Genomic DNA, 20,971 nt, shown 5'->3' with positions numbered 1-20,971 from the left:
AGTAAGATTTCCATGATCAGTGTTTTCATGTGTTAAAAGAGTAAAGGAGAGCAAACTCACATCCAGCCTCATCGCTGTCATCATTACAGTCCTTTTCTCCATCACACCTCCAGAAATTGGGGATACATTGAGTTTTAGATGCACATGACCACTGGAACTCACTGCACTTTACTTCTGAAGGCCTGCAGTCCTATAACAGGAGAATAAACTGGGACTTTCAGTTGATTGTTTACCAAAGCCTTATCCATTTCCATCTTTATCTACTTGTTATAATCTGATTGTTTGTTTCAGCAGTGTCCTGCTGTAAGTATGCTACCAGCAGATTTAAAAAAAAATCTTTACATCTGTCCAATAAGCATGCAGAAGCTTAAGCTAATCATTTAACAGAAGATTCCTTTTAATGGTCATTACAACAGACACTCCAAGTCACTGGCCTCGTTAGTCCTTCCAGTACACAAATATCTAAAATGTGAAAATGTAGTTAGTGGGAACATATCTGAATACCCTTATCTAAAACCCTGTAGTTTGGACAAGGTCAATACTTTATTTCTAAACTTTTTAAAGTTTAGACAGGTTAGGCTTTTAAATTAAGCAAATACTTCCATTCAGGACACACTCTAAATTCAATATGCTTGATAAGACTAAAAAAAAACAAAAACAAGTTCAAGCTCTTCACAAACCAGCTGCTTGTGATAAGTTATAAGCCTATTAGATGTTAATAGCTTACTTAATTTGGGATAAAATTAGTATTAGTCAGCTGTGCATTTCAGGAATCAGCTTAATACTTGGAGTTTTTGGCAGGGGAGAATTAACTGGCTTCAGGTCAGATTTGCAATTGTGGAGATTTGGTAGCAATATTAAATTTACCTCAACAAAAAACAAATAAGCAGAAGGTTCATCACAGAAAGATTAATGGCAATTTTGTTCATAGAATTAAAGAGGACCAGTACCATCAGTATGTTTTGTTTTTTACTCGCACCTTCTCATCTGTGCCATCCTTACAGTCTTTATCCCCATCGCAGATCCACTCTTCCAGCAGGCATTCATGGCTCTCTGGACACCTCTTCTTGGTGGGGCAGTGGGGGGGCTTGGAGCAGTCTTCCTCATCTGAGTGGTCCCTGCAGTCCGCATCACCATCACAGCGCAGGCTAAGAGAGAGACACTGCCCGCTGCCACATCGGAACTCTGAGCTGCTGCACTCCTGTTCAGCTAAGACACAGGGAAGATTACATTTGCTACAGACATTCACAGATTGAAAACCACTGTAGCTTTTATTAAACCAAGAATGCTGCAAGCCATTTTAACTTTTATACTGCTCATCTCATTAAAATGTGCATCTTGGAGGGCATTTTTAAACAAAATCCAAATGCTGTAATTTAAGGTCTGTGCTGATATGCCCATCTCCATAACTCACCTGTATTTGGAGCATGGCTCTAAACAATTTGAGCCTCGTTTGTTCTCTGGCCTGTTTTATCAATTTTTAGGAGACCCTACATGGAAAAGACATGATTCTTGTTCTAAATATCACAGCAGTAATGCCATGTCTGGAATAGTACTGTATGTGATCAGCACCTTTGCAAATGAATAACAAATTATATGCACTTATTTTAAAAATGTGACATAGTATATTGATAAAAACAAAGAAACATTAAAATTGTTAGTTCACTGAAATACCTACTTCTCATCACATTTTAAATAGTTACATGCCCTACTGCATAAACATAAGCCAGCAGCCATATCACTCTGCAAGTCACAACTGGCAGCCCACTGAAGCAAAGCAGGTGTGAGCCTGGTCAGTACCTGGATGGGAGATCTCCTGGGAAAAACGAAGGTTGCTGCTGGAAGAGGTGTTAGTGGGGCCAGCAGGGGGCGCTCACCCTGTGGTCCACGTGGGTCCTAATGCCCCAGTATATGTGTGATGGGGACATTATACTGTAAACAGGTGCCATTCTTCGGATGAGACATAAAACCATTAAAAATCCCAAGGCTTTTCTCAAAAAGAGTAGGGGTGTAACCCCGGGGTCCTGGCCAAATTTCCCAGTGGCCCTTACCAATAATGGCCTCCTAATAATCCCCATCTATGAATTGGCTTCATTACTCTGCTCTCACAGCTATCACTGATAGCTGATGTGTGGTGAGCATTCTGGCGCACTATGCCTGCCGTCACATCATCCAGGTGGATGCTGCACATTGGTGGTGGAAGGGAGTCCCCATTACCTGTAAAGCACTTTGAGTGGAGTGTCCAGAAAAGTGCTATATAAGTGTAAGCAATTATCATTATAAGAGCTTCAATATATTAGTCAGTCCATGCCACATCCTAAAGCTGTCAGCTGTAGAGAGTAAGCAAGTATTCTGGGTCATCTTTAAGTGCTTAAGGAGCTGGGAAATGACCTGTGATCCTGAGCATTTCAACTTACCACAGTTGGCCTCATCCATCTTGTCCACACAATCATATTCGCCATCACAGCGGAAGCTCTCAGGGAAACACCGGGAGTTGTTATCGCAGCGGAAGGCACAGCTTTCCGTGGGCTTCCAGCAGTTTCTTTCATCTGAGCCATCCTGGCACTCTGAGGTGCCATCGCACACCAGTTTCTCTTCAATGCATTTCTTCCCGTGGGCACACTGAAAGAAACCTGAAGTAACAAAGTTACAAGAATCAGTCCTAGCCAAGCTTGTGAAGCATGAGAATGCCAAAATTGTTTCATGTAGCATGGCATTGGAGTTCACAGTGATTGCTTTTCCAAAATGTCATTCTAGCCATAAAGGGAACAGTTATTTTATTAAACTACAAAATCCTTTGTAATCTAAATATGTACTGGTTTTACATTCTTAATGAGAAATAACATGTTTCCTTTGAATGGCTGCTTCCATTTTTATAAGATAAACAAAGCTAGGTATCCTTAGAAAGTTGTGACAAGTTTAAACCAAACTGTTTTTGAGTAAAAATTCAATGTATCCTATGAAACGTATATTAGATTCAGACAGAACAAATTCATCCAATAAGTATGATAACTGATGTAACAAGGTGGAACAAGCTAAAGATAGGCCAACATTCTAGAATGTCCCATATGCATTTTATGACAAGCTTTCAGTGCTTTCAAATGGTTTAATTGACAGTTCTCTGCTTGGTCCTACTATGAGAATCTACAACATTGTTGAATCTACATAAGAGGGATTACTGAACACCCAAGTATATAACTCATTATGTGTTGCAAAAGAACCAAAGAAACTGTTTTAAATCTGAAATCCTTATTTAGACTAAAATCCACTATACCTGTCGGGCATTTATCTGCACAGCTGTCTTCATCAGAGCTATCCTTGCAGTCTGCCTCCCCATCACACCAGTGGCTATAGAGAATGCACTCCTTCCCATCTCTGCACAGCTTAAATCCCAGGTTGCACACAAGGGGGGCCATTGTCTCTGTGACGGACCCGTTTGCATCCTGGAAACCTAGAAAGAAGGCCCTGACCTTCAGACATGTATTGTCTGTGTGAGGATTTACAAAAGCTGACTGTTTCAAATCCAGAATCAAACAATTCTCTCAAGCTGGAAAATTTTGGAAAGCTGTATGTGTTTAAAAACGTAGATGTCATTACTTTTCAATACTAAATAATTGATGTGGTATTTTAGAGTTCACCAGGCTTAGAAAAGGCACTACACAGTTAGATAATAAAAGGAACAGGATTCCTCCTGACTTTCCAGGTTCTGCATAGCCTTCAGACATCACACCAATAATGTCTAAGAACAGATTGATACAGGTCCAGAAACATTACTTTTAAATATGATTGAGATCAAGTGGCAAATCCAGAGTGCTCAAATGGCATCATTCTGCTCCCACTTATCATAAAAGTACATTTTATCAGACTGATAGGTCAGTCCTATCACTTTCTCCCCCCCCATGTGTGGATAAAAGTATGAAATCCTGAAAAGCAGCAGAGCAAACCACTTCAAAAACCTGCATTGTGCTAAAAAAGTCAGCAAGAATTTCTCTTTTACAGTCGTTATTAAAGAAAACTTCATACCATTGGAAAGGATTCCTTTCTAAAAGCTATTCTCCAGAACATCTACCTGAAAAATAGTAATTGAAGGGAACTAAAGAATGCTAAAAAGGTCTAATTAAAAGATAGTATAAAGATATCTACTACAAACCGTGACAATGTGGAGAACTTGAGGGATATTGCTGGTGAAAGCTATTATATGCCACAATTTTAATTCATTAAAATCTTCAAAGTATTTTGTTCCATTTCAGTAAACGGAAGGGTTCTAAGAAATATACTAAGTACATACACAAAAAAAGGTTGTGAATGTAGTATTACAATCTTATTTTACAGGTTTCAGCACTCACCAGCCAAACACACTAAAGGTCTTGCACAATGTTTTGCGAATGGGTAAGGGACAATCATGATAAACAGTTTAAGGTTATATTGGATCCATTACACTCTTGAGAACCTGACCAAATGTCTGATTGTCCAATTAGACTACTTGAAAGACTCACGGCAGTCTTCATCTGCTCCATCGATGCAGTCTGCGTTGCCATCGCAGTACTGTTTATCAGACACGCACTTTGTGCCACCGTCACAACGCAGTTTGCAGTTGGGTGTCGTAACAGGACAGCCGGACTCGTCAGAACTGTCCAAGCAGTGAGGTTCTCCATCACAAACCAATGCCTTTTCAATGCACTTTTGGCCATCTTTACACTGGTAATATCCTGAAAAAAAAAACATCTGATGCAACATACTCTTTTCTAAAACCACAAACTCTAAGTGCCTCAGTATTTAAGACAAGGTTAAACAAAAGGTCTGTAAACAGGTGCAGAAAAGCTGGAACTACAAATGTCAAGAAAGTTTTAAATGTAGTAATAACTGTTGTGAGAGCTTTAATACTTGTTTTTATTTTAACAGTTACTTATCATATATTAAAGTAGGACCACAAATATTCACATGCTTTAGAATGAGAAATTAAATATTTCTAATCTCCATTAAAGGGTTCATTTCAGATAATACAGTATTACATATTTTATATTGAAGACTTACTATACACAGAAAAGCTGTACCACTTTAAGGTATGGTGCTTGCAAACTACTGTAACAGCTATCCCTATTTCAAGACAACAGCTGAGTACAAAAAAATAATTTGCACATCACCTGATCTTATTCATTCTAATTGAAGTGTGGCTTGGATGGCTTTAGAGAGAATATGAAATTAAATGCAAAAAAGTAGCAACATCCATAGGGTGAAAACCTCAAGCAAGCCACTCAAATGAGCAGTATTTCACTACTTGTGGATAATTTACACAGTGCCCCATAACCTCATGCATAGCTTCTAAATAGGGACAACTACTTGGAAATACCTGGTTCTTTACACTTCGTGTCACAGGATTCTTCATCAGAACCATCTGGGCAGTCCTTATTCCCATTGCACAACTGTTCTATGGGAATGCAGTTCACACCCTTTCGGCATGCTACAAACGCACTAGGGCAGGACACAGATGGAGCAATTGCAGCTTCTGTAGCAGTAGTAATAGTAAACGTAGTTGTTGTAGTAGTAGTAGTAGTAGTAGTAGTAGTAGTAGTAGTAGTAGTCCCATCTGCTGACGGTGAAACCACTGGTATAGTAGTTGGAGCAGCAGTAGATGTTTTAGTCATGTCTGTCCAAGAGAAAAAAAGATGCTTAAGGTAACAGGTCATTTAGTTAACTGCAGGGGTTTCCAACCATGATCTTTATTTTCCCCGAGTTCTCTACTTAATCTGATCCTTAACTGAACTCATAAGAGCTGCCTGAGTGAAAGTTTAGGAATGCCACCCCCCAGAGTTAGAAGTTGGACAACTTAAGTCACTGAAAACAAAATTATCAGTTAAGGTTCGATTATGTCTGTTCTGTGAATTAAATCAGCTTGTGTGAGGGATCAGGATTGGGATCCCCTGACTTATAAAACATGGTTAATTCTGTTGTTGGTTAGTTTTTCCAGGACCAGGACTCCCAGGTCAAGGTCTTTGGGAAATTTAGAAGTCCTGGAGAGTCATTAGACACTTTGCAGTAACACTGCGAGACATTGTGAATAGTGTGGGGGGCAACTGGTGACTCTTTAGTAGGATGAAATGACAAGGATATTAAAAAGAACATTTGGGTAGTATGTGATGAGAACTATACATCATTTTAGTATTGAACAATTAAATCAGATGAAGTTCATTGAAACATGGAACGTCCTTTAGCACCAGTGACTTACGGCAGTCATTTTCATCTGTTCCATCTCTACAATCTTTCTTTCCATCACAGCGAGAGCTGGGCGAGAAGCATGAGGACCCACTGTCACATGGGTTGGTGCACTCTGTCACTAGTTCTTGGCATCGGTCTTCATCTGAGCCGTCTGTGCAATCCAACACTCCATTGCATATCAAAATCCTTTCGATGCACATGCCATTATTACACTGAAAGTTATCTGCCAGGAAACAAGAATCATTTTCAAACCCAGCCTCATCTACCTCACAGCTATGCTTCTGTTTAAGGTTCCTTTGTACAGCTGCTCTTTCCTTTTGGGGTATTTTGTAGTCAATAGAAATGCAATAGAAAAGCACAACTCATTGTCTACTCTAATTTCACACAAAATAGGGCGAAAAGCGTGAAGAGAGGCTTGGTTTAATCAGCCCTCATTTTGCAAAATAGATTAACTCAAGAATCTTACTTCCATCCCAGCTCCGATATTTTAAAACAGAAGCTGTATGAAAAGAACAGTGCAACTGCAGACTGACTTACTACATGAATTTCAACCTGTTGAACAATCCATAATTCTAACCTCAAAACTTAGTCTTTCCTGTGCCTCTGCAATGTCATGTAGTTTGTAATTGGTAAATAGATGTGTTTTAATAACAAACAAAATAAAGAATATTCAAAACATAAAATGATTGTTGTTAAATTGATAGTTATTGAATAGTACTTTCCAAAAACATACAGTAGTTGGAGACTTCTCACTAAATTTCCACTACTAATGGAATTACCAGCAAAGATTAAATTTAAGTTGTAGAATGCATTTTGCAGACTTAAAGTGTCTTAGAACAGTGCAGTGAACTTACTAGAAATTCAGCATTTTCCTATTTAAGAGCAAAGGAAATAACCTAGTCATTTAATTAGATACTTTTCTCTTTGAAACTTACTGAAGAGAAGATTAATAACCAAGTACCTGGCTCAATACAATTTCGTGGACAGTCCTCTTCATCTGACCCATCAGCACAATCTTTCTCCTTGTCACACAGATGGTCATAGCGGACACAGTCACTCTGATCCCAGCATGCCACTGTCAACCTGGGACACGTGCGGACAGGGGTTCCAGTAGGTCGTCTTAAAAGAGGACTCACAGCTGAAGGAGATCAAGTATTGAATCCAGAAGTATTACTGCTTGGTGACATTTCTGTATGAGCTCAATTGATAGTCAAAGCTTTAAGGTTGAGATTAAATAACCCTCTCTAATGTTGAATATCTAGTTCATGGCCTCTTGTTGATCTATATGGTCATCCCTGTTGAGTGTAGATTGTCTATTCAGTGTAAAGTTTCTATCCATCTTTAAATGAACACATTCAAAAACCATTTTTAAGACAACAGGATAATGGCAAAGGCACAAAGATAATTCATTCGTTTATCTTGTCAAATTAACCTCATTAGCACTTTGTTGTGTACAGTACTAGTTAAGTATGATTGAAAAGTAATGTATCCAAAATGTATTGTATTGGGAAAAAAACCCATAATATTTGAAAAATATTGGCAGATTACTATGGCGTTACATAAAGAGATCCTTTTTTCCCTCATCCTGTAAAGCAAATTCACAAAACCCCAATCATTTTATCACCCCCTCCAATTTGGAATTGCCTGCTGTGACCATTGCACCCAGAGAATGAGTAAGTGCAGACAAGCTACTGTCAGCATTGACCCACCAAACTGTTCACTTAACACCTTACATATTCTCCAATATGCAGAAGAGTCATTGTCAACTTAGGCCAAGGAATCCCCCTCTCCAACCACTGAAATCACATGGCTCTGAAACAGCTCTGACTAATATCAGCACTGACCCTCAAACAGTCAGCTAGTGATGTGACCAAGGCTTGAACTTGTGACATCTGTATCATGTATTAACCTACACTCACAGTAGCTTTGTTGGAAAAGAAGCCATGCAGCAGTTTGTCCATTAGTAATGTTCTTTTTGTGACAAAGATACCCTGCGACAAAGGCATGCAAACTCCCTATATGCATATAAAATTAACTCACAACACTGTTCTTCATCTGATCCATCATCACAGTCCTTTTTGCCATCACACTGAACTTTATGGACAAAGCATTTGGCATCTCCATCGCAGCGGAAGGCACAATCGTTACTTTTTGGTGGGCAGTTTTTCTCATCTGAGCCATCTTCACACTGATTCATGCCATCACAAACCAACTTCTTCTCAATGCATGTACTATTGGGGCAACTAAAATGATCTAAGAAAAAAAAATCCCCCATTATGCCTTTAAGTGTGCAGATCAGAGAAAGCTGCTGTCAATAGTTGCTGACGGGAGAATATACTGTAGGAGACAATAGGAGAAGATATCACATTTCAATTTAAAAACTACAAACCTAAACTAAAAACCTTCAAAAAAAATCTTGACAAGATTCCATTTGAAAATCAGAAGCCTTTAACTTACATCATATATTCTAATGGAACTATTTTGTGAAAACAATCTTAACCAGATATTGTGGCAACTGTAAACTTTCTTTAAAAAAATATCTTTACGACTAAATACAATTTAGGAAAACTATTACACCCACAGAAGATTTAGCTCTTAATAGAAACACCCAAGGGTGACTGAGATTGAGGCATGCAAGTCTGGAAAGGGAATGCTTACCAGGACCATTTAACTCAACCTAAAATTTAAAAATAATTCTGCTATATAACTAGAATAACTAAAGGTTAACTGAAATTTGAAAGGGAACCATTACAATTATAGAATTAGAACTTGTGTAAGTCTGTTTTTAATTTTCACCTATGAAACTGATGCAGTTTAAATATACTGTAGTGAACAACTTTTACAAAGAATTTGCAATAAACAGATACCTGGATCAGCGCATCTTGGACAATTGTTTTCATCAGAGCCATCAGCACAGTCCTTCTCCCCATCACAGAGGTGGTCGTAGTGGACACAGTTGCTTCCATCACTGCAGGGAACAAATGTCCTGGGACAGACACGAGCTGGTGCGCTGGCTGGCTCCTTTTGGTTACTTTTAAAAACTAGACATAAGACATGTATATTCTAAAATGCAGGGTGCCAGTACATCAAGGAAGTTCCCTTTCATGAAATTCCTCAATAAATACTTGGAACACTCAATTCCTACCCTAACCAATTGAATCTAAAAGGAAAATACAGTACGCATGACCCATGACAACACCAACCTGAAGCCTAACTCTTCTAGCTGCATTGACTGGAGGACAGAATTAATCAAGCCCCTGAGAGGATGAAAGACATCTGCTTGTACAGACTTTGCTGACCTTGTTCCATATCCTTGGCCAAAGGCATGACCCTGAACACACCCCTCTCCAGCTCAACTGTTGTGAGCTTCTTCATCAGTCTGCGATCCCATAGGGTGAGGATATTATCCAGCAAGGATGCTAGATAGGGCTCATGTGCAGCAACAACCGATCCATCCAGGACCCACTTTCCTTTCAGAGAGGAAATCTTTTTCTTCAGGACACTCATGATTTGCAAGCCTAAATAAAATCAGTTAAAAAAGTCTGTCTTCATCTCGACTTGAACAGCTTGCTGAGACCTCTATTTTCTCTCTATTATTTGAACCTGAGACAACCAGTTGAGCAGAAATACAAAATGTTAATTCGGTAATGTCAGCATACATTAATTTGAACAGGTTAGGTATGCTAGTATTACACTTGTCAATAATTAAAAAATAAATATTGAATGTAGAGAATCTTACCTGAGTTGTTGCTGTTCCAGATGAAGCTGTTTGATTTTATGTCCAGAACTATCTGGTCTGGATTGTATCCTGAGACATCCAGTATTTCTTTCACATTGCCACCTATTAGATTCATCTTGTACACGTGCCCCCTTTCCAGCCAATACAAATTATCCCTTGGCCAATCCACATACAGATCTGTGAGAACTTCAGTTGCATGATACAGCTGCTTTGTGGAGCTAACATCCGTATAGGGCATCGAGGTGACTCCAATATTAAGCCCATCACATGACAGCCAATAGAGATTTCCAGATCTCTGGTCAACTTTGATAATACAAGCTGCAAAAGGAAAAATGTGATTGCAAAATGAACACAAGGAAACCTGTCTATTAAGATACTGAATGGCCTATGGAAGCCCGTTTCCGCCAGGGAGTAAAAAAAAAACGCGCCTCGCTGCACTGGCTCACTTTCTTTAACCCCGGCGGCCACCATCCCTGTTATGCGCAGGGGAGGGTGGTGTACTGCAACCAGATCGTGCAACCTGTATGTCGGCCTTTCCGTTACACTATTTTCATGAATCATACAGGATTATAGGATCTATAAGCCTGAAGACTTGTCCTGTACAGTGCCCTGATAAAAATCAAATTACACTAATTTTTATAGAATCCTATTTCCGCCAGTGAGGCTTCCATAGTACCCAGATGGAATAGTGCACGGTGGGCTTTTTAAAAATAGTTTTTATTTAAATAGACAGAATATGAAATAAGATACAGAAATAGGCACTTCACATCCAGAAGAATTCACAATTATAAAAGCTGAAACATACTTTTTACGTATTTCCATTGTATGTCCTTTTTTACTTAAAAAAGGTCTTCTTTTGCTCAGCTGGCAAGACTCAGGTTCAAGCCAGTGCAGCGAGGCACGAACTATGGTGGGAGCGGCGAGGGCACAATCCCTAGAACCCGAATCCGTTACAATAACAAAAGGACAGACAATGAAATATGGCTATTTCGAAGTCACAAATGTGAGATATATGAAGTCGCAATTCTGACTTGCTAAGTCGCAATTCTGACTTGCTACAGTAAGTCGCAATTCTGAGATACCATAGCGCATTTTTTTTTACTCCCTGGCGGAAACGGGCTTCCATAAATGGCTGTTTTGTGTAAGTTTAATGTACAAAATGGTTGTGTATGTTTACAATATGCTCCCATTCTTGGAAACATTGATATCAAACATGCATAGACATTTCTGAAGTTAATTTCAATGTCCAGAGCAAAAGCTCTGCAAATACTTTGCATATGATCTGCATACTAAACTAAATCTGTAAAAATAGTATGAGGACAACACTCAGATTTGTAACATGACTTCACAAATCAAAACTCATTTCACAAATAAGTCCTAATTTTAATATGAAATGTAATTTAAGAAATCACCCAGCAGCAAAATATATTTTGTTACGAGATGACTTGCTTATATTAGTCTTTGCATTTGCATTGTTTTGTCAAAAGAACGTGAATTTTAGAAATCATTGCTCCCTGTGTGCAATACTGAATGTCACAAGTAGCTTTAAACAATCCAATAAATTTATTAAAATCTGTAGGATGCCAAAGCAATTTGCTTATAGAGGGGGACTCACTTTATCCAAATCAAAGTACAGCATTTCCTGCAATGGTGCAGGGCAGCTAAATCACAGTGTGCTCACTACATACTCATGTCTGAGAAGTGAGGAATTTACTAAATTCAAGCAAGCCTACAGTCAAGCTTGAGTGATACTAACCTGCTTCTTCCCTCCAAACATAGAATAATGGGATGTTTTACATTTTTCCATACACCACTGCTTACTTTGGATACTTTAACATTGTTAACTGAATTTTTGCATATTTAAAATCTAATATCCAAAAACCAAATTTAATTTAAAAGTCACACCTGGGCTGAATGTAGCAATGTCTTCCGTTACATCCTCTTCAAAATCTGTACTCTTCACTTGCCCTGTTCCATTGGTCCAGAAGAGCAAGTTCCTTTTCCAATCAACGTCAAAGGATGTGATCGTTTCATCAGAGGTCATAATTGACCTCTTTATCACTCTATCTCCAAATTTTACAGTATGCACATCAACTGGTGTTGCATATGCAAGGTATAAATCTGCAAAAAAAAGGCGAAAGTCAGTTTGGATAAAGAATAGCTGGTTCCAGTTGTATACCTGGTTTTCATTTGGCTTACAGTATTGCATGTGCTACAAACCACTTAGGAGAAGTCACCATTAATTCCAGTGTCCCAAATAGCTTAAAAAGGTAAAAAATAAAAGATAATACAGCAATAAGCTGAGTCTGTAAACTACTTATTCCACTAGCAAACTGTAATAAATAAACTCTTGAACAATATTAACAGAATAACTGCAGACAGTAGGAAAAGTAACTAAGTATGCAATAACCATATATTCAAAGCTACACCGTATAAAGACCTTAGATGAAATGCAACTAACATTACTCCATAGTACTCATCTTTTCAGTCTTTGTGCAGTACAAAAAAACTGAACATTTGCCATTAATTTTTAGTCTATCAAAGATATGGGCTCAGGGTATTCAGTACATATACAGTACTTATTAGGAATCAGTTTCAATAATTAACCATACTTTCCCCCAGAAAGAAGATAAGACAACACCAATACTAAAATACTTCCTGATATGGTACTCCATCTTAGAGTATTTACTGTAGGTTTGTAACCAAGAAATTTTTGACCAAGAAAGTTACTGTCACCTATTACGAGGTGTTAAAGGCACAGTGGAACAGGGAATTCTATGTAGGTGCTCGCACAGCTAAATTTGTGTACAGATGGACTGGTTTTATATTTAAACAATGCTGGAAAGACCGCTCACCTTCACATTTCCCAGATGGCAAGAGGAACATTCCATCAGGACATATGCACAAGTGCTTAACTGGTTTGTCAGGAGATGGCAAGCAAATGCTGCAGTTGGTCTTGGCACATGGGGATGAATAATCTTAAAAAAAGCATTGGAGGAAGAAGTTAAAACTTCTCTATAACCAATTTCAGAATTTATTGAATAACAATAATATACTAATTTCTTTATAGCAGTAAAAATACAATTGCAGCAGAGGACCTGACCATTAAACTGAAGTCAAACAATGGCCTCTTCTCATTTAAAGAGCTATACTGATGCCATAATTTAATCCTGGTGTTTCTTGAAGGAAACAAAAGAATCAACTACATTTATTATACCCAAGATCGAGTCAAGTACTATTCATGCACCAAACGCTTTTTTTCTTAATAGTATTTAAGTACTTGGGTCTCATTGTTAGCCCTGAGCTAGCCAGCTGAGTTGTCAATGTTTTGACTAGGCCATCATTCAGTTTCAATGCCAGTAGTTGTCCTAAGTCTCTTTTCCATTCCTTGTTCATAGAGTCTTGTCATTTCAAACTTGACAATGTATGACATTCTTTCTAGGGAAGTATTCTTTTTTGTTTGGTGTAATGATCAACTCTACACACAAAGCTCTAAGTTTACCTGGTATATTTTTTTAAAATAATTAAACCCATTTAAAAATGCTCCCTTAAATTTCCATTATACCTCATGGCAACAAGTAAACTGAAATTAAAACTGAGAAAGAACTAAACCAGTCATCAAAGATCAGTTGAAGAATAAGCATATCAGTCTTCATTTCAAGACTGGCAACTAGCATGAATAAATCATTAACAGGAATCAACGCCCAATACTGTCATTTACAAAATATCAGTTTCCTTGTGGTCTCAGCACAGGATAGAATTTGGATAGCTTGTTTCTGCTCGAAATACTCAAATGCATATAATGCTTTAATAATGAAATAAAATCTATAATGAGATCAATATACTATTAATATATTAGCCTGCCTTAACTGGGTTTGAATATTGAAAAATAAAAATGTCCATATTTAATAAAGTTCTCTATAGCTTTGCTTGAGGGAAGGAAAGGGTAAATAAGGGGAGAAATAGCCAAACTGTTTATCTAAGTTTTTCTGTTGATACCACTCAAAGTTCATCAAATGAGTATTCATCCCACAGGCAGAAGGAAACCTACCTCTAGGCTGCTGTAGTTCATGAATGGCTGACAGGATTGATACAGAAGCCTTAAAGAGGGCAGTCTTTTCCTTAGGATTGCTTTGGGGCTGTCGCCATAACTGCTTCCCATCAGTCCAGTAAAACCAGCCCTCAAACACAGCCAGCCCCAGCATTTCTCCCCTTTTGAAGAAGCCCAAGAAAGAGTAGCGCCCAGTGCCATCTACCTTCACTGTCTCAACAGACTAGATAGAACAGCAAAGAGCACAGGGAAGAAACATTCACCACAGAACAGGGAGGTCAAGCGACAAATGAAAGATGCAAGCAAAAATCAAAAACTGGTTATTTACCAGAGATTAAAGCAGTCAAATTGCAAGTCAATATAAAATAAATTAATCTCCATTGAGAGAATTGTGGTATTGCAGGTTATAACTTTGAATAATGTAACCAATTTGTTTTGAAAAGGCCTTTCAATAGAGAAGACTTTCCAACAGTTCAAAGTAATGGTCCATATTTTCCAATTCAGTGAACAGAAATGTCATTTTTGTTATATCTTGGAGACTTTGAGCAAGATTTTTTTTTAAATGTTGTAACAGGCTAAACCTCTCAGATTTTAGTTTTAATGAAGAACTTTAAAAATTGTTTTCAGTTAAATCAAAAAGAAGGGCACCAAAAACATTTGCATACATATACAGATGTTGCAATGACTGTTAAACTGCCTAAAGTTTTTTAATCACATGCTATGAGGTTTATAAATGTATTCAAATTACAATATTGTGGTACACTTCAAGGTATCAGTTATCATCTGTGCAGGACATGATGTGCTTGACTGTGGTCTGTAAGATGTCATTCACTGCAGGCACTATAGGCCGTAGGGACTCATGAGTGCAGTTTGAATGAAATTAAAGGGAACTGCCATAATTTTCATCTGAACATAACAGAAAAAGCAATGCATACACTTAACTCAATATTACTATTAAACTAGAGTTTGTTAGATAAAAAAGCATACTCTTGAAAAACAGCCATCGCTTAACTGATCAGAAACCCAGTATTAATTGGAATTAAGTGGTTATTGGGACACCAAGGCCTTGGTCAATAACAGCTACATTAGACACCAGTAACAAAAATCACTGTAAAATAAGAGCACAGTTGTACCTCTTTATAGTCACTGATCCAATAAAGCCTGCGGGAAGTATAATCACTCAACAGGCCCCTAGGATTCTGAGCTGTGATGATTGTCACCACCCTTCTGTGTGATCCATCCATTCCAGCTGCCTCGATGCTCATTTGACCATGTTCCCCTTTGTTTATCCAGAACATTGCACTTAAAAAGAATCATAGTTGTTAGTGAAGGAAGAGCTAATGTTGGTTGTGCAAATCTTATGCAAGATTTTCAAACCTTTCTGTGGGCATCAGCGCCAGCTCCAAAGGATTGATGTTCTTCTCCAAGATGGTGGCAAACTCACTGCCATCACCAGCCCCCAGCTGAATTGCCTTTTTTTTGCAGTTTGTCCAGTACAGTTGACCAGAAAGCCAATCAACTACAAGGCTACAAATCCCATCCACACCTGAAACAAATAACCCTGTCACTCATGAATTCTCAAACGTTTTGTAGTTCACAAAGAATACGAAAAGCAACTGAAGTTAAAATGTTTAATGAAAGAACTTTTTTTTGCAAAAAATGTGGCTTACATGTGTTTTGTTAGTGTGTATACATTTTACAGTCAACACATGCTGGAAAAACTCAAAAATTAAACAGAAAATCTTTGCAACCGACCTCTTTGAGGATAATCCTATAATGATTAACATTTACCTTTGTAGAGGAGTCTGCTTGATTTTTCTTCTGATTTGTAAATGTCACCTTGATCATCTGCCCAGTAAAAAGATTTCCTTGCAAGATCAAATCCTATTGCCAAAGGAAGACCTTTTGTAATGTCAAGAACATCATACTCCCCTGATGGAATGCTCAGGAATCCCAGACTTCTTTCTTTCACAGTCAGGATCAAAATGCCACTCTCTGCAAAACATCAGCCATCACAAATATCAAAACTGAGCTGCACATTTCCACCATCCTTGAAACAGCCCAAATGTACCTTTTCTCACAGTGTAGCAATGCATCTCTATGTCCATCTTAAAAAAAAAGCGGTTTTTACATGTGACCAATATGAGAAGTAGAAATCATGTGAATCATTACCCCCTTTTTGTGATTAAGGTATCTCAAAATTGAGAGCTGATTAAATCTATATTATCATTACATGTAGCTACATGACGGCAGAACTTAGGTGATTAATAAAGGGGGAGATTGATAGAATGCACAATAAATGTAAACCTAAATGGTTTTTAAACTTCAGGAACGGAATGCACCTTCAGTTCTGCAGACTACTCCTTGGTGAAGCTGGAAGCCTTTTGCACAGCTGCAAATGAAGGACCCTGGCACATTCTCACAAAACTGTGAGCAAGGCCCATATGACTCAGAGCATTCATCAATATCTGCAAAACAGACCAAATTAAATCCCACTTGATCTGAGCAATGATTAGCTTCACATCTGGGCTTTTTGATTTTAATATCCCTCTTATTATAAATGTTTGATGCTCTAATCCAAACCATCTTACAAAGGATACATTTTTCAAAGCCCTGACCATTGCTCCACACTGGTGCACTAAGGAAAGCCCAACCGCATTAAAATGAGGCTTTGACAGGTGTATTAAGTTTAAACTGAGAATATAAAACAGCTGCACTGAGAGTGGTAGCACTCACATTTTGCAGAACCTGAAAGGGCACAAAATGCAATCAACTTTAAGGGGGCTCCACATCAACCACTGAACTGTGAAACCCACCTGGGCCTGGGAGAGGCAAAGAAACCACTGTGCTCCAGCTGACCCACTACACAGCAGGTCAGATGGAAAAGTCAGAAGTTGCTTTACCAAATCAATTCTACAGGAAGCTTCTAGACACCCAGATTGTAAAAGCTCAGACTGAAAATCACGACAAGGCCTGACAACTCTTCTCTAATGAATAGTCATGGGATCTTAAATGGCTAAGAGGTCCACAGCTCACTTAAAGGTCCCCTCTACATGACAACTCAGTGTCCCTGGTCACTATACTGGGGCACTAATTTGGAATGTATGGTTCAGAAGGAAGAGAGCCAGTTGGTGACCCACCAAAGAAATTCTCAGGACTGCCCAAAATGAACTCGGTTGAACTTATGGAGACTCTTTGGAAACATCCATGGAAGCACATCCAAGTCCTTTTCCCCCATAATCAACTCTGCTACAGCCCCTAGAGGCCAAAGAATGATTCCATGCACTTACCTTCACATATAGTACCATTGCTTGAGAGCTTCCAGCCCCTTGGACATGAACACAGAGCTCCTCGTGGCCCATCTGTACATGTGTGACTGCAGCCCCCATTAGCATCAGCACAGGTTTGCCCTGCTCAGAAGAGTATATATTGGGTATACAGGTTCTTTGCTTATTGGGTGTTGTGAATTTAATGACATATTTAGAGAATATAATGGATTACCCAAATTTAAGGTCTTATGAAAACTCTATAGTGGGAAAAGGTTCTTCTGCTATACCAAATGTTTGAGCCTATTTTAGGCATTATATGTATGACACCTAAGTAGGCTATTACAACAAACAGACATTAAGAAATTAACAGGTTACCACAAGTAGCTGGCTCATCCCTTCTGTCTGAGCACTGAGCTTCCCCATCACAAACTTTGTCTGCTGAGACGCACCGTCCACTGGAACACCTCATATCCATCTCTCCACAGGTCTCTGAACCAAAAAATATTCTATAACACTCCCTTATCATTTAGAGTTCCATTCACGATTGGTGATCTTGCAACAGGACACATTGATGGTACAGTAGAACATCAGTAGAAACTATAATAACTCACTTATTAAAATTCTAGTTTAAAGTTTAACAAGAGTCAGTTTAAAAAGATAAACATTTACACAGATCCTATATTTCATGCAGCCAGTTTTAAGCTTTTTGTGACCTGCCTTGTGAACCAACAATTATTTGAAAGCATGTATATTGCTACATACTGTAAAATAGTTGTCATATCACAAAAAGAGCTGGATTAGTAAATATGCCTCAAAGATGCTATCTTTAGACTGTAACAGAAATAGTCACTAGAAAATGTCAGAAGTAAGATATCTATTGCTTAAACAATTCGAAAACATTGAACTAAAACAATTGGAGGAATCACTGGTTACTTAACCTTTCAAGTATAGGTTTTCTTATTTTCTTGCTATATGTTTGTGTACCTACTTTGCTTTTCCATTCAGAGAGATCAAAAGTTTTCAACCTTTTTTTTTTTAAATATACTTTGTTGGATTAAGTGGTACCATTACATAAAATTCCAAATCTGGCAGTGCCATTTTCAAATAGACATTTAGCTTCCAATTCCATGCAAAACACTTATGCCAACTCACTAGGGAAGGGATGGCAAAGCCCAGTCCTGTAAAACCACAATCCAGCAGATTTTCTTGGTCACACTTTAAACAACTTGTAAGGTCTAGATTGTTAACACCCTGTAGCTCAGGGACCACAGTTAGGCATTAGACTTAAATTACCTAGTAAAAAATGTCTTAACACTTCACAAATTGATATGAAGGTGCCATATAAGATCTAATGAATTACAGGTCTCCAAGATATGAAATTTTATATTTCAAGCACAAACTACATGTGGTATAGCACACTTTTCATGTAGGCGCAGTAATATAAAATGAACTTCCACATGTCTTTGTACAGATAGCTGCCCATACAATTCTGTCTACATCTACCTTTTCACAGGATTCACTCTTTACAACCCAAGCTCGATGTTTCAGTGCTTATGCGTTACCCTGCGAGTTTAAGCCTTATAAGTTTAGTGTAAGCAACGTTTTGGAATAAGTGCTCTTAATACTGAATAAGGAGATAAACCAATGCTAAAAATACGTACCACAACCATTTTCGTCTGAGTTATCAATACAGTCATTCACACCATTGCACCGCAGTTTTTGAGGTATGCAGATTTTGTTCACGCACTCCCATTCTCCGCTGAGGCAACCTCGACTTTCCACACAGTTCAATTCATCCGAGCGGTCATCACACTGTGGCTTGCCATCACAAACCGCTGAAATATCCACGCACCCAAAACCATCTCTGCAATGGAATTCCCCATCTTTACACCCTGCTCAGGGGGAGGAAAACCCGAAAAAAAGTATATTCCACATATATTTATGTATAATGTAAAAAAAGTATACAATAAACATCAAATCATGCAGCAGAAAGATTTTACATGGAGCAATGGAGAAAAAACTGAAAAGGTTTAGAAATATAGGAGATTTCCTCTCTATCCTTTATACATGTGTAAGCTCTTGTTTATTCTAAGAGGAGCTAACCAATACTTATACTACACATCAAAGAGTGAAGGGTCTCTAACAGCATTGCAATTGACTCTTGCTGAACACTTAGTTTAAACTGGCAGCTGTAACATAATGCAATTAGAGATCTACAAAGACATGAGTAGAAAGTTTAAAAACACAGGCTTACATGCAGATATACAGATTTTTCTAAAAACTAATAGCACATACATCCTAAAGAAAATGTAGTAAGGAAACATGAAAAAGATGGAAAAACATTAGTTTTAACACAAAGGCAGATTTTCTTAGACAAACATCCCTTGTAAATCTGTACTTAAAAACACTTCACACAATAAAACTGCAAGCAGTTCTGTTCATGCAACATTTAAGATACATACCACAATCTAGCTCATCAGAGCCATCCAAACAGTCACCCTGGCCATCACATTTCCAAGACTTGGTAATGCAAGCCCCATCATCACACTGCCACTCATCAGTGAGGCACTGCTGGCCAAAAGCCAAGTGTGGTTGCAATGCTGTAAACATTAAAAATACCATTATAGTGATATACAATTTATAATACAACTAAATATTCACAGCTTCACATATAGCACCACCACATTTACAAAACAAGCTCCAGCTATTATCTATTTTGTGGCACATAAGGACTAATGCTGCAGGACTACAAAAGTACAGCCACTTAAGATTTGAATTGAGACTTACAGACATCCATGAAGTCAAATGTAAGATTCACAAAAGGAAACTAAGGCCATCAAATAAAGATTTCTGGGATTGTACAACTTTCAATAAACAAAAACTTAATTGTAATGTTATCATTTTAATGTTATCTGTAAAGCAGAGAAACAGAGCCAGTCTTTAAGAAAAGTGACTATTCTTAACCTTATGAATTAAGTTACATAAAGATTAAACCAGCTTCTGGGTTTCAAATGCTGAGCTCAAGTGTATGTTGCACTAGTTTAACACAATTACATAAAAGCAAGCCCAAATACTAAATTTCTCAATTTACAGCAGGCTGCACAAGGTTTTCAAAATAATATTCGTGAGTTTCTTGTTGCTTAGATTCTATAGCTATCCCTTGTTTTTTTTTAACAAACATTTAACAGATTGATGTAATGATGTAACCAAATGATTCAGATCGCTGCCCAGATAGGAAATAGTGCAAAATTCACCTGTTAAACATCCAAAATTCCACCACACTGTTAACACACACAGTAAATGCTTTAGCGCCATGACCGGAGGTGAATTTCATAGCTTAGATAAAACGCGAAAGCCCTTTGATGAAAGCTTTTTATAACTTCATAACTCATCTAATTAACACGCTATACTTTTCTTTGTCAGATGTCTCCTGGGGGTGGGGTGATAACGAGGTCCGTAATGAAATTAATTTAATTAATTGCTATCAGAGCGCGGAGTTCGGTTTTGTAGCATTCACACTTTATTAATTGGGTATTTAAATGAAGACGTTACGAAATTTACAATTGGTAAATTAACTAATACAAATTTGACTTGTTAGTCATTGGAATAATTAATTTCCCCACACAGACACTGACATGCTTTTAGATAGAAAATCAAAGCTTCTGCATTGGTCTGTTTCGAAGCATTTGAGCAAAA

General features: G+C 38.0%; 1 protein-coding gene across 2 annotated transcripts in view; it reads right to left on the bottom strand.

The window, feature by feature from the left end:
- The window catches only part of LOC102692871 (low-density lipoprotein receptor-related protein 2), a 35,677-nt gene extending 15,054 nt beyond the window's left edge, over nucleotides 1-20,623 (bottom strand). Inside the window, exons 1-24 of one of the 2 annotated variants that reach the window (XM_015340252.2) lie at nucleotides 20,530-20,623; nucleotides 19,738-19,875; nucleotides 18,937-19,170; nucleotides 17,651-17,764; nucleotides 17,297-17,416; nucleotides 16,349-16,474; nucleotides 15,798-16,001; nucleotides 15,384-15,552; nucleotides 15,140-15,308; nucleotides 14,007-14,229; nucleotides 12,811-12,933; nucleotides 11,861-12,076; nucleotides 9,956-10,273; nucleotides 9,516-9,734; nucleotides 9,084-9,257; nucleotides 8,257-8,469; nucleotides 7,178-7,354; nucleotides 6,227-6,439; nucleotides 5,351-5,647; nucleotides 4,497-4,709; nucleotides 3,275-3,451; nucleotides 2,418-2,633; nucleotides 980-1,209; nucleotides 61-190 (exon numbers count right to left, since the gene is read on the bottom strand). In XM_015340252.2, coding sequence (XP_015195738.2) covers nucleotides 61-190; nucleotides 980-1,209; nucleotides 2,418-2,633; nucleotides 3,275-3,451; nucleotides 4,497-4,709; nucleotides 5,351-5,647; nucleotides 6,227-6,439; nucleotides 7,178-7,354; nucleotides 8,257-8,469; nucleotides 9,084-9,257; nucleotides 9,516-9,734; nucleotides 9,956-10,273; nucleotides 11,861-12,076; nucleotides 12,811-12,933; nucleotides 14,007-14,229; nucleotides 15,140-15,308; nucleotides 15,384-15,552; nucleotides 15,798-16,001; nucleotides 16,349-16,474; nucleotides 17,297-17,416; nucleotides 17,651-17,764; nucleotides 18,937-19,170; nucleotides 19,738-19,875; nucleotides 20,530-20,590 — 4,474 coding nt within the window. In that variant the 5' untranslated portion in view covers nucleotides 20,591-20,623. The remainder of the gene's footprint in view (nucleotides 1-60; nucleotides 191-979; nucleotides 1,210-2,417; nucleotides 2,634-3,274; nucleotides 3,452-4,496; nucleotides 4,710-5,350; nucleotides 5,648-6,226; nucleotides 6,440-7,177; nucleotides 7,355-8,256; nucleotides 8,470-9,083; nucleotides 9,258-9,515; nucleotides 9,735-9,955; nucleotides 10,274-11,860; nucleotides 12,077-12,810; nucleotides 12,934-14,006; nucleotides 14,230-15,139; nucleotides 15,309-15,383; nucleotides 15,553-15,797; nucleotides 16,002-16,348; nucleotides 16,475-17,296; nucleotides 17,417-17,650; nucleotides 17,765-18,936; nucleotides 19,171-19,737; nucleotides 19,876-20,529) is intronic. The other variant, XM_015340253.2, reaches the window with a different exon arrangement.
- Between the last annotated feature and the right edge of the window lie 348 nt (nucleotides 20,624-20,971).

This window comes from Lepisosteus oculatus, chromosome 3 (genome assembly GCF_040954835.1).
Source record: "Lepisosteus oculatus isolate fLepOcu1 chromosome 3, fLepOcu1.hap2, whole genome shotgun sequence".
Lineage (NCBI taxonomy): Eukaryota > Metazoa > Chordata > Actinopteri > Semionotiformes > Lepisosteidae > Lepisosteus > Lepisosteus oculatus.
Note: the sequence above shows the minus strand (reverse complement) of the source record. Positions and strands in the feature narration are given on the sequence as shown.